The 12,660-nt window shown below is 43.0% G+C and overlaps 1 protein-coding gene across 3 annotated transcripts; it reads left to right on the top strand.

The window, feature by feature from the left end:
- The first annotated feature begins 1,056 nt into the window (after window positions 1-1,056).
- ZSCAN26 (zinc finger and SCAN domain containing 26) lies at window positions 1,057-11,180 on the top strand. Of its 3 annotated transcripts, none has more exons than XM_060110441.1 (5): window positions 1,071-1,116; window positions 2,776-2,926; window positions 3,840-4,325; window positions 4,635-4,752; window positions 8,172-11,180. In XM_060110441.1, exons 3-5 carry the CDS (start codon window positions 3,906-3,908, stop codon window positions 9,071-9,073), a joined length of 1,440 nt encoding a protein of 479 aa, XP_059966424.1. In that variant the 5' UTR covers window positions 1,071-1,116; window positions 2,776-2,926; window positions 3,840-3,905; the 3' UTR covers window positions 9,074-11,180. The 3 variants fall into 3 exon arrangements, with proteins under 3 accessions (XP_059966425.1, XP_059966424.1, XP_059966426.1); XM_060110443.1 differs by having other exon boundaries at window positions 3,840-4,322; XM_060110442.1 differs by lacking the exon at window positions 2,776-2,926 and having other exon boundaries at window positions 1,057-1,116.
- The last annotated feature ends 1,480 nt before the right edge of the window (window positions 11,181-12,660 follow it).

The raw sequence follows: 12,660 nt of genomic DNA on the forward strand, positions 1-12,660 counted from the left end.
ATAAAAATACAGTTTGTGATGAGGTGGGCAAGAGAGGGAATATTTGTTTTCTTCTGCAGAATTTATTTTTGTAGTGATATATGATCCCCTGCATCACCCCCTCACCCCCATACTTTGCAGAGAATAATCGTTGATTATCCTCTCCCATAGTAATAGACAGACTGTAACTGAGCAGGACCCTATGGGGCCTTCCCAGGACAGACACCTCCCCCATATCCTCTGCTGTAGCTTCTCTCTGATGTATAGATACATAGATAATAGTATCTGATGCATTCTTCCTGAGTTGTTTTACAGATGCTAAAATTACCACCAAATGGAAGAAATTAACTACTTGATGATCATGAGCCCCCAGACCTACAGGCTCCTAAGAACTGATAATGTTAACCGCCCTGTTACCGCAACACCAACCAATCAGAGAAGTGTGTTTAGGAGCTTGATCACCGTCACCTGGCTTTTAAAAGAATGCTTTGCTGAAAACCTTTGGGGAGTTGGGGGTGTTTTGAGCACGGACCACGCGTTCTCCTTGCTTGGTCCTACAATAAACCTTTCTCTGTTCCAGACTCCGACGTTTTGGTTTGTTTGGCCTCACTGTGCGTCCAGCTCACGAACCTGCGTTTTGTAACAATTCTTAATTTTTTATTACCTTAAACCCTTCAATCCAAATATACGTTCATTGTTCAATTTAATCTTCAAAATACTTTGACATGTATTTTTTCCATTGTATTTGATGACTTTTTAAATTGGGAAGAAATGGTAATATATGTGTCCGTGTTTTAATTACGTGAGTAAGCAAAGTGGAACGCCAGCTGTTTGTGATAACAGTAAAGTGAGCTGGCCCGCTTTTTACATGAATAAAATAAATTTCGGCTTAAAACATGAAAAAACCGTAAGCGCACACCGGGACGCCCCTCTCAGCCGCGGAACTTGGAGAACGTTCAGCCAACCTTTGGAAGCTTGGCCGCCTCCTGCGAGGAGGGAGCAGAAGGCCATAGAGCCGCGGTCCTCCCGCAGTCCTAGAGCGACGCTAAAGTAAACCGCGGAGCGAGAGCCGGAGATCAGTAAAGAGCTAAGACGGGGCTTGAGAACGGTTGGCCCTTCCTGCTGGTCGTCGGAGCGGTGAGTGGTGACTGTGCCCCACCTTGGGGAGGAACTGCAGCCCGTGGGCTGGGGATTAACTGATTCCCTGAGGGTGGAAGTGCCTTACCCGACAGAGGGGCCGTGTGGACTTGGGGCGGGGGCGGGCGAGAGGTGTCAGTCCTGGGCCCTAGGAGGGGAATCATGCTGTGGATCTAGTTATTGGGGCACAGCCTTCTGCTGCATATTTTTCATCCACTGGGCTCAATTTTAAATACCTATTAAAGGTAAGCCTTAGAAGGTAACATTTGAGCAGAAACCTGAGGGAGGTTAAAAGATCTGTGTGGCCTTTGGGGGTACGAATTTTCTAAGCAGGGGGGAACAGCAAGTGCAAAGGCCCTAAAGCGGGAGCTTGCTTAACATATTCGAGGAATAGCAGGGAGACCAGAGTGGTTGGAGCGCAGTGAATAAGGGGGAAGTGTGTAGAAGATGATATCAGAAAGATTGGGGGGTGGGAGGAGGCCTGTAGAAAAAGTGGGCATTGTATTGTGTAAGGAATTTGGTCATTTCTTGGCGTGAAGAGTTGTCGGAAAATTTTAAGCAAAGGAAAAACATCTGACATGTTTTAAAGCATCTACAGCTGGGAACTCATGATGAGAACAGACTGTAGGAAGGCAGGAAAAAAGCCGGTCCCAGTTTGAAGGCTGTCAGGCAGGGAGAATTCTCTCTTACTTGGGGAAAGTCAGCCTTTTTTATTTTCTATGCTGACCTTCAACTGATTGGATGAAGCCCACTCACATTAATAAGAGCTATCTGCTTTACTCAGTCGGTTGATTTAAGTGTTAATCTCATCCAAAAACGCCCTTACAGAAACACGAGAGTAATGTTTGGCCAAATATCTGGGTATTCGGTGGCCCAGTCAAGTTGTCACATAAAATTAACCATTTTTATTTTCTGTCTAAGAATCATTATTTTCGCAGACTTTTTTTTTCACTTTTATTAAGAGTTCCGTTGCCTTGAACAATGCCGGGGTTAAGGGCTCCTACCCCTAGTGCAGTCGAAAATCTGAGTATAACTTTACAGTCAGTCCTCTGTATTCACAAGGCCGCATCGGAGTTCTTTTATCTCTGTGTCTCAGCAACTAAGAGAGTCTGGCACATTGTAGACAATCTGTAAATGAGATGAGTTATGAATATCCGTCTATTCTTTTAGTTAATTCTGATACTGGCTTTAATTAATGAACCTACAAGCAGTTTTACTCATTTTGTGTCTTTTTTCCCCTCTCAACATTTGGAGAATTTTCAAATCTACCGAAAATTTGAAAGAGTAGTACAATTAATACGATATACCCCTCATATAGCAGCAGCTGTGAACTTCCTGCTACATTTGTGTTCTCTCTCTCTCCACTTACCGCCCCCTATAATCCCCCCTCCCCAAAACATTTGAAAGTAAGTTTTAGTACCATCTCCTGAGAATAAGGATATTCTCTTACGTGACCACCTGAGAAAACTCTTAAGATCTACACACTTTTTCTGTAAAGGGCCAGATAATAAATGTTTTGAGCTTTGCAGGTGATACGATCTCTATGGCAACTACAGTTGACCCTTGAACAGAAGGGTTTGAACTGCATGGGTCCACTTATGTGTGGATTTTTTCAATAAATATATCAATTGTATCAATACCTGTGTTTTCATTTTACAGATCTTTAAGTGTGGGGAAAAGTTTGTGTTTGATTAGAGATCACAATATGTGGAGTCAAAAGAACTAGAGTTTGAATCCTGATCCTGTCCAGGCTGTTTCAGCTTCCTACCCTTGGTCATCTACCAGTTCCTTTGTGTTTGAGGCAGAAATAGTAAGTAGTACACAGATTTTTGACTACACAGGGGTCAGTGCACCATTGTTCAAGTACTCAGTCCTGCCAGTGTATTGTGAAAGCAGATGTAAACACTATCTAAACAAATGGGTTTGGCTGTATTCCAGTAAAGTTTTATGTACAAAAACAGCCTTTGGGCTCTATTTGGTCTGCTGGGCCATAGTTTGCATATATATATTATTCATATTCAGATTTCTGAATTCTTCAAAACATATTTGTATCTTTTTTTTTTAACTTAAGAGCAAATTTCACACTTTGCATTTTGCTGTATCTCTTTAATCTAGAAAAATACCCCCCCCACACCGTCTTTTTATTTTCACGATATTGATTGTTTGGAAGAGTACATGCCTATTGTAGAGAAGCTGCATTCTGGACATTCTGGATTTATCTGAAAGTTTCCTCATTGTTAGATTCATGTTAAATAGTTTTAGTAAAAATGCTACATAAGTGATAAGGCACAAGGTCAGTTGTCTTGCTGTTGGTGTTACTAGGTTTCATTTGATTAAGTTTGTGACTGCCAGATAGCTCCATTCTTCCCCTTGTAATTCATAAGCAATCAGTGTGGTGATTCCCTGAGACTATGAGATTGTCCTTTCCCCCTACTCCTTTCACCCAATGATTTCACCCATTTGTGGTCCTTGATTGAAACAGTTATTTCCTCAAGGGCTACAAAATGGTGATTTTTTTCAAATCTGTTATTCCTGCTATGTTAGCTGGCAGTCTTCTGTAAAACAGTCTTCTCATTTTGTATGGTTGTTTCAGAGAGAAAAAAAAATGGATAGTAATTATTGGAAATGTATAAACCCAACAAAGGGGTATTGCTATGGTTGTTATTATCATTACTACTACTATACTATTACTGTTTTTGTGATTCTTGTTGTTACATTTTCAGGGGTATCCCTGAGGAGGCCATCAAAAGAAAGTTCTCCAGAACAGAGAGAGCAGTCTGAAGCTGGGCATGGCGACAGCATTGGTAACCACTCCTTCCCCGGCTCCTCTGAATCTGAAGAAGGAGGGACTTCACTTAGTGAAGGAGGATCACCTCTCTCCTCGGGAGCAGGGGGTCAAGCTGCAAGGAAACGGCGCAGGCCTCGGGCAGGAGCCATTGTGCAAACAGTTCAGGCAGTTGCGCTATGAAGAGACCACAGGACCTCGAGAAGCGCTGAGCCGGCTCCGGGAGCTCTGCCGACAGTGGCTGCAGCCCGAGGCCCACACCAAGGAGCAGATCCTGGAGCTGCTGGTGCTGGAGCAGTTCCTGACCATCCTGCCCGAGGAGCTGCAGGCCCGGGTGCGGGAGCATCACCCAGAGAGTGGGGAAGATGTGGTTGTTGTACTGGAGGATTTGCAGCCAGAACTGGGAGGAACAGAACAACAGGTGGTAAGGGTCAGATGTGCTCTTTTGTAGGAAAGAAGGAATTGAGACCTCTGGCCAGAGCGGTGGCCATGAGTTCACCAGTGGGAGAATCGCTAAGCTTTGGTTCAGTTTCTTTTCAGTCTGGCTGTTCATTGCTGAAGGTCTTACCTCAGCCTTACCTGTCTCTGCTGGGAGGAAACTGAATGTGCTCCAGCTTCTCCAGCCTCTTTTCTTTGCCCTTCTGTGGTTTCTCTTTGCTCTCTTTTCTAACACTGAAGTGTTTTTCTGAACAGCAGTTTCCTCCTAAACCCACGTGTACCTAATCATCCCTAGGACCCAAACCAGGCAAAGAAACAGAAAATGCTTGTGGAGGAGACAGCCCCTCTGAAAGCAGTGCCGAAGCTGCAGGTCCAGCCTGAGGGTGAAATTCCCAAGCCCAAGAGACAGAAGGGTAAGAAGTAGACTGCATCTTCCTGCATGTGAGATCTGGTGGGCTTCGTGGTCCCCTCGCACCCGAGGCCCTGCTCAGCACCCTTGGCATTTTGCGTCTTGTTCTTGTTTTGAGTCAGGTTTACTGAGGTGTAAATTACACGCAGTAAAATTCACTCTTTGTAAGTGTACAGGCCAATGACTTTTCACAAACATGAAATAATTGTACTTGTCTAATAATCACCACAGTTAAGATATAAAAGTTTCCATCACCCCAGACATTTCCTTTTTCCCTAATCCTTATTTCTGTTTTTGGATGTTTCTAGTTTGGGTTTTTTTTTTTTTTTCGGTACCCGGGCCTCTCACTGCTGTGGCCTCTCCCGTTGTGGAGCACAGGCTCCGGATGCGCAGGCTCAGCGGCCATGGCTTACGGGCCCAGCCGCTCCGCGGCATATGGGATCTTCCTGGACCGGGGCACGAACCCATGTCCCCTGCATCGGCAGGCGGACTCTCAGCCACTGCGCCACCAGGGAAGCCCTGGGGTTTTTCTTGTTCAGTTAAAACTGAATGCTTCTCCTGTGTAGACCATAACCTTCCTCTTCTCCCCATTACTGTAGGAGTGAATTAAAAAAGGAGTGCTAGTTTCTTACCCAAGGCAAAGAATTCCAGCCACATGATTCATTACTCATTTTTTCTTACCACATGCAAATTATTGTAAACTACTACTGTCTTTTACTTCTAAATGTTGCCTGAATTATTTTTTTTTGCTCTACCATATTTTCTTTGACTCTGAATTTCTCTTTCTAATTTCTATCCCCTTCATTTTCTCCTCTTTCCAGTCTGATACAAGCCCTGCTTCTCTTTTTGTTTTACTGTCTGTCATTTTAGTGCTTCCACTGAAGTTAAATTACCTCCTGTTCATTCTCTGTTATTTAAACACATTCATTAATGTTGCTCTCCTCGTTAAAGCCCTTCAGTGAGCTAAGTAATGTTATTCTTTCAACTTTTTTTTTTGATGTTTGAAAAATTCCATAATAAAAAATAAAAAATAAAAACGAACCCACCATCTTCCGTGACTCCCAATAGCCTTTAACAAAGGCCTCACACGGCATGTTCTGGCATTTTCAGACCTTGCAGCCCCATGTCCACTAACATCACCAGCTTGCTCCGATTTGCTTGAGACTTTTAGCTCCAGCTGTTGCACGTGCTGGGAAACCCCAGTCCCAGACACATTGGGACAATTAATCGCCCTTTGTCCCACCTGCTCACACTGTGTGTTCCCCTCAATGCTGAGTTGCATTCCATTTCCCATTTGCTCCTCTTCTGTCTGGAATACTTTTTCCTCACTCTCCCTGGCTAATTCCTACTCATTCTTCAGGACCTAGCTTAGATATCACTTTCTTTGTCCTTCCCTAATTTCTCCAAGTCTGGATCAGTTTCCCCACCTCTGCTGCTAGAGCTCCAAGTTTTCTCCTACCACGGAACTGATTGTATTATATTAGAGTTGCTGGTTTACTTCTCTTTTTCTCCCACCAGACCAAAAGGGCAGGGGCTTTGTTTTGTTTCCTGAGTCTGCTACTGTCCCTGGACTAGAGCAGACCATCAGTAAATGTCTATTTGATGAATGGCTGATTTCAATTCTAAAGGCTTTTACCTACTACCTACTTCCCCTGCTCAATTTCTGAGTCTGCTTCAAAAGTCCTCCTCTTCTGGAAGCTTTCTGAGTAAAGTCGTTGAAAGAGAGAGGCCTACCTTTTCTAAACAGCCTTGCAGAAATGAATTTATGCCATGTAATCAGTGATGGGTGTTTAAGTATGAAAAGTAGATTTAGCAATAGTAGATTCTTGAAACTGTTCCTTACCCTGTAGATCTGTTGAAAATGTTATTTTATATTCTTCTTTTATTTATTTATTTACTTTTGGCTGCATTGGGTCTTCGTTGCTGCACACGGGCTTTCTCTAGTTGTGGCGAGTGAGGGCTACTCTTCGTTGCGGTGCGCAGGCTTCTCATCGCGGTGGCTTCTCTTGTTGCGGAGCACAGGCTCTAGGTGCGCGGGCTTCAGTAGTTGTGGCGTGCAGGCTCAGTAGTTGTGGCTTGTGGGCTCTAGAGCGCAGGCTCAGTAGTTGTGGTGCACAGGCTTAGTTGCTCCGTGGCATGTGGGATCTTCCTGGACAAGGGCTCAAACCCGTGTCCCCTGCATTGGCAGGCGGATTCTTAACTACTGCGCCACTAGGGAAGCCCCGTTATTTTATATTCAAGTTCAGGTTGTTTTTCAGTTTTGGAGGCCCCTGCCTCCCCTTTTAGTTGTGTATGTCATTATAAAATCACTGGAAAAGAACCTTTCTTGTTCTCATCCCTTAACTCTCACTCCCTCCCCCATGGAGGCTACTTCATCGTCTTGCAAAAGGCCTTTACACACAGTACATGTTTTTAATCTTCCCTCTCCCACATGTGCTTTTACTTTCCTGATGTCTCCTTCCCACACCCTTCACTTTCTCATCTACTCTCACTCTTTAAATGATCTGCTGCCTTTATCTTGCTTACACCGGGTAACCCTCATTTGCTTGTTATGAGTGCTGCTTAGATGCTCCCTCTTCTATTTTCTCCATCCATCTCCCCTTTTACTCTCTCATTCTGACTTTGCACCCCCTTTCAGGCTCCTGGACTTAAAAGACTTATCCTATCTACTGTTCCCTCTCACCCTCTTCCCTGTGTGTCTGAGCTAAGGTTTTATTCAGCGCACATTGTTATAGTTTGCTTATATGTCTTATGTTCCAGACATATAAGCAAATTATTACAGCACTGAGATATAATAGCTCCATTGAACCACACAGGAAAGCAGTTACTGCTGTCCAACGAGATCAGGAAAGGCTAAGACATTTTTGTGGACTTCATGTTACCCTCAGGGCCTTGTGGCCCAGTGTTTTTGATTTATTGGTGAGGACACTGAGCCCAGAGGAATTACCTAAGATTACACAGTTAATCATGATAAAATTGGCACCACATCTGCATGTCTTCATTTCCAGTTTATTTCTTCATTTCTGGTGCTAGCCCTTTCTTATTGGCCGCAGGGTACTCAGTTGACCTAGCTTTCTAATTTTCCACATGAGGCCATTATCAAGAACATACAGCCATGCCCTTTATGACAGTTTGCTTGCTTGCTAACTTCTGTGTGTGTGTATGTATGTATAGATGTGCATATCACATGATAAACCTCAAACCATTTAAAATAAGTTGCCTCTCACCATAATCCCCCAAAGGCAGCCACTGTTAAACAGTTTCTTATGTATCATTCCACGTATGTTCTATGCAAACACCAGCACCCACAGCATTTCCGCTTTGCACACATGGCTTGATTCAATTTTTTTTCCTCCTAATTGTAGATTCCTTTCCCTAAGCACCAAAAAACAAGTAACTGGTGGTATATATTTAATGTTTCAGGTGAGGAGACAAGGATTGAGAACGGGAAGCTGGTTGTAGAGACAGACTCCTGTGGAGGAGTGGAATCATCTGGGAAAATATCTGAACCCAAAGAGGCTTATTATGAGGACTCTAACTTGGATAGGCAACAGGCCAAGGCCAAGGAGAGGACTGACTATAAATGCTCAGAATGTAGGGAGGGGTTCATCCAGCACTCAGACCTGATTAAGCATGAAGGTTCACACAGGGGAGAAAAGCTCTGTGAATCTGAAGTGTGTCAGAGTTCTAGTCTTACTGGACATCAGAAAATCCACTCTAGAGAGAAGGGTCATCAGTGTCATGAGTGTGGGAAAACCTTTCAGAGAAGTTCACACCTTGTCAGACATCAGAAAATCCATCTTGGCGAGAAGCCTTATCAGTGCAAGGAGTGTGGAAAAGTCTTTAGCCAGAATGCAGGCCTTTTGGAACATCTCAGAATCCATACTGGAGAGAAACCTTACCTGTGTATCCACTGTGGAAAGAACTTCCGGCGCAGCTCTCACCTTAATCGACACCAGAGAATTCACAGTCAGGAGGAGCCCTGTGAGTGCAAGGAGTGTGGGAAAACCTTTAGTCAGGCCCTGCTCCTCACCCACCATCAGAGAATCCACAGCCACTCCAAAAGCCATCAGTGTAATGAGTGTGGGAAAGCCTTCAGTTTGACCTCAGACCTTATTCGACACCACAGGATTCACACTGGAGAAAAACCTTTCAAGTGTACTATATGCCAGAAAGCCTTCCGACTAAACTCACACCTTACTCAGCACGTGAGAATCCACAATGAGGAAAAACCGTACGAGTGTAATGAATGTGGAGAAGCCTTCAGGCAGAGGTCAGGTCTTTTTCAACATCAGAGATATCACCACAAAGACAAACTGGCTTGATGAGGTGTCCTCTCCTTATGGACCATCAGAGACAGTACATTAACAATCAAGCTGGCACTTTAGGAAAAGTCACTCTAGCCAACTCTGGCAGAGAACTCTTGGGGACCAAGTTGGAGGCTATCTGCCTCCTCTCTCTTTCCTTCATTTTCCTTGTAGTCAGCTTTGGGCCACAGTAATTTGATCCTAGACCCTGGGGGATCAAAGGTAAATAGCATTCTTTACTGCAGGACTTCTCAGAGCCTTTAGCATGCTAAATGCATAGCTATGCATCTCCAAGTAGTAGAGAGCCTCATGATTGAGTGAGGGCTTTAAGTCAGCAATGAGTCAAGTGTCCACAGATTTACAGGCTTAAACAGAAAAAGAGCAGGTTGATATTTTTGCATATGCTACAGCAACAGACTCCTATACAATAAAACCAGTGATGTTTGGAAATATATCACACTCAAAGGTATCTTAAAGCACAGGTTAATGGTGAACATTTTCACCCACTGGTTTTACTACCTGCCTGCCCCTAGCATTATCCTCTCCTTCCCCACCCCCAATCAACATTTTGGAAAGCAAAGATGATCTAATTTTACCATTTCGCAGCCCCATCCCTGCCATAATACCTCATTGATTCAAGTTAGAGAGTAAGGTTTTATTTAGACTATGGAAGAGATTTCATAAGCCATTTGAATGAACTGGGCTGAATTAATCCAAGTAGCAACTGTCTTACTTCATAACTCCAGTGTCAGTTAGTGGCTGCTGCATAGAAACTTCAATAAACGGGGAAAGAAATTGGACTTTTTTCCTTTAATACTGAGGACAGAATTTTAAAATGCTGCTTGTTCTGGAATTTTGAAAGTCAAATCAGAAAATCAGCTTGGAAGAGATCATGATCTTCATGTTGTGAATGCCAAAATGTCATGGTAATGATGAAGAATAGGAACCTTAGGGAAGTCCACTTCTGAATATGTCACCAGGATGATAAACATCACTTGCTGATTGGTGGTAGCTGCTTGGGGTACTTCTCACTCTGTCACGTGAGTGGGAAGACTAGTGAGCCCTCATGTTTTGCTGAGGTTTTTGTTCAGCTGAATATAGTTTAAAAAAAAAAAGTGGGAATGATGTAATAAAAGTTCGTTTTTCTCTTAAATAGTAAAGGCCAGAGACAGCAGTCCAGCACTGGTAAGGTGGTTTCATGACATCACTAGGGACCCAGCTTCTGCCTTTCATGCCATCATTCCTTAAGGTCATCATCCTTGATGGCTGCTGAAGCTCCAGCCATCACGTGCAAAATGTGGACAAAAGGGAAGGACAAAAGAGACTCCTCCTGGTCAGTCAGCTCCCTTTAAGCAGCCTTCCTGTAAATCACTTCAGCGGTTGTATCATAGGCCAAATCTTAGAAAAGGGAAGCTGGAAAGTGTGTCTTATCCTGGGTTGCAGAATGCCCAGCTGAAAATCAGGCTTCTGACACTAAGAGTAAAGGGGAGAGTGAAGGCTGAAATAGGCACTTAGGGGCCTTTTTTCTAGATATAGATACAGATTTTTATTTTTATTTTTGGCTGTGTTGGGTCTTCCGTTGCTGCGTGTGGGCTTTCTCTAGTTGAGGAGAGGGGGCTACTCCTTGTTGCAGTGGTGGGCTTCTCATTGTGGCGGCTTCTCTTGCTGAGGAACATGGGCTGTAGGCATGTGCTTAGTTGCTCCACGGCATGTGGGATCTTCCTGGACCAGGGATCAAACCTGAGTCCCCTGCATTGACAGGCAGATTCTTAACCGCTGCGCCACAAGGGAGGTGCCTGGCACTTAGGAGTCTTTGGCCCACTTCCCACTCGGATCTGAGTGGGTGCAAGCTGAGCAGAGCAACAGTTAATACCATTATCTGGAGGAGGACCAAGCCAGCAGGAGGGGCAGCTGTAATTTTTTGAGAAATTAAAGAATTTTATGGAAAGTCAGTCATATTCCATTGCTTAGGAAACCATAAAGGTATGTGTCTTTATTCTGTCTTTATGAGTAAAATTAAGTTGATAATGGATTTTTCCAAGAGTTTTGAGTTTAGCACCTAAACATTTAGCTCCATGTCGTAGTTTAAATCTATTTGATTCTCTGTTCAGTTTAAGGAAAGAACATGGAGTATCTTTATTATTCTCATTAAAAAGTAAAGATAATTAAAAGATTCAAAGTATGAAGAATTGATATATACCTTAAATATCTGGAAAATTTATTTTGGCTTTCTCTTTTCATGATGATTCCATCGTATAGGTATTATAAGCATTCTAAGTTCATTGACACCTTAACCTAATTCTTCCTTACAGTTCCAAAGGAAATGGTGTTCTCATCCGTACCCTGGGGCAGATCCATAACCACCTGGGCAAAATTTTGGATACAGATATATTTAAATAACGTGTTTTCCTTATTCCTGAAAATTATAGAAACATTGAACAAAGGGCAAATGTTATAACAGCTCTTAATTGGTGGTTTGCTTGCAATGTAAGACATCCTAGACACCCTAAAAGGCAGTTAAAAATCTTTTCAGAGAGCAGAAGTCCAGGAAGACTAACTGTATTGCAGCAGTATCTTCTACTGATCAGCCATTTCTGTTTGGGTCTTTTTTTTAAAAAAAAAATTAATTAATTAATTAATTAATTTTTGGCTGCATTGGTCTTCGTTGCTGCGCGTGGGCTTTCTCTAGTTGTGGCGAGCGGGGGCTACTCTTCTTTGCCCTTGCGGTGTGCGGGCTTCTCATTGCGGTGGCTTCTCTGGTTGCGGAGCACGGGCTCTAGGCACATGGGCTTCAGTAGTTGTGGCATGTGGGCTCAGTAGTTGTGGCTCACAGGCTCTAAAGCGCAGGCTCAGCAGTTGTGGAGCACGGGCTTAGTTGGTCCGCGGCATGTGGGATCTTCCAGGTCCCCTGCATTGGCAGGCAGATTCTTAACCACTGCGCCACCAGGGAAGTCCCTGGGTCTGCTTTTTAAAGAGTTTTTAAAGAATAGTTTTACTGTCAAAATTGAAAGTCTTTTCACATGTTAATTGGTTGGTAAGTAACATGTTAATTCTGATTTTGAACCGCCATGTTCACCTTGGCTGAATTATTCTATTAGATTCTCCTTTTACTCTTAAACAGCAGTGCTCTTAAAAATTAAATAAGGGAGCTGTATATCAAAACTTTAATGCACATGCCCTTTGACAAATAAATTTCAGTGTGTAGTATTTACCCTAGAAATATACTCATAAAACCATGTAAAGATATTCAATGGTGTTCTCTACTTAAAGAAAAAATATAGTAGGAATAGTTACGTAAATTAACCCGTACAATGGAATACTAATTAGCTGTTAAAAGATAAAGTGGTTTGGAAAAATCTCCAAGCTTTCTTAACTGAAAAAGATAAGGTGCAAAATTATATTGTGATGCCAGAGGTGGTTTAAAATACATACTTATTAAACAGATGTTTAATGAGTGCTACTATGTGGCTGTTAGCGTCCTGGGAAGATATATACAAAATATTAACAATGGTTAACTCTGGGGAGTGGGATACTTTTCATTTTATAGTTTCTATGCACCTTGTGTTTTAATTGTATATATATGAAGCCCATGTGCCTAGAGCCCG

The sequence above is a fragment of the Mesoplodon densirostris genome, chromosome 10, assembly GCF_025265405.1.
Source record: "Mesoplodon densirostris isolate mMesDen1 chromosome 10, mMesDen1 primary haplotype, whole genome shotgun sequence".
In the NCBI taxonomy this organism is placed as follows: Eukaryota; Metazoa; Chordata; class Mammalia; order Artiodactyla; family Ziphiidae; genus Mesoplodon; species Mesoplodon densirostris.

Bases quoted from the DNA above. Each gene is read 5' to 3' on its own strand.
- ZSCAN26 (XM_060110442.1), top strand. From the start codon at position 3,906: ATGGCGACAGCATTGGTAACCACTCCTTCCCCGGCTCCTCTGAATCTG. The intron at 4,326-4,634 runs GTAAGGGTCAGA...AATCATCCCTAG, and splicing joins GAGGAACAGAACAACAGGTG to GACCCAAACCAGGCAAAGAA. The intron at 4,753-8,171 runs GTAAGAAGTAGA...TTAATGTTTCAG, and splicing joins CAAGCCCAAGAGACAGAAGG to GTGAGGAGACAAGGATTGAG.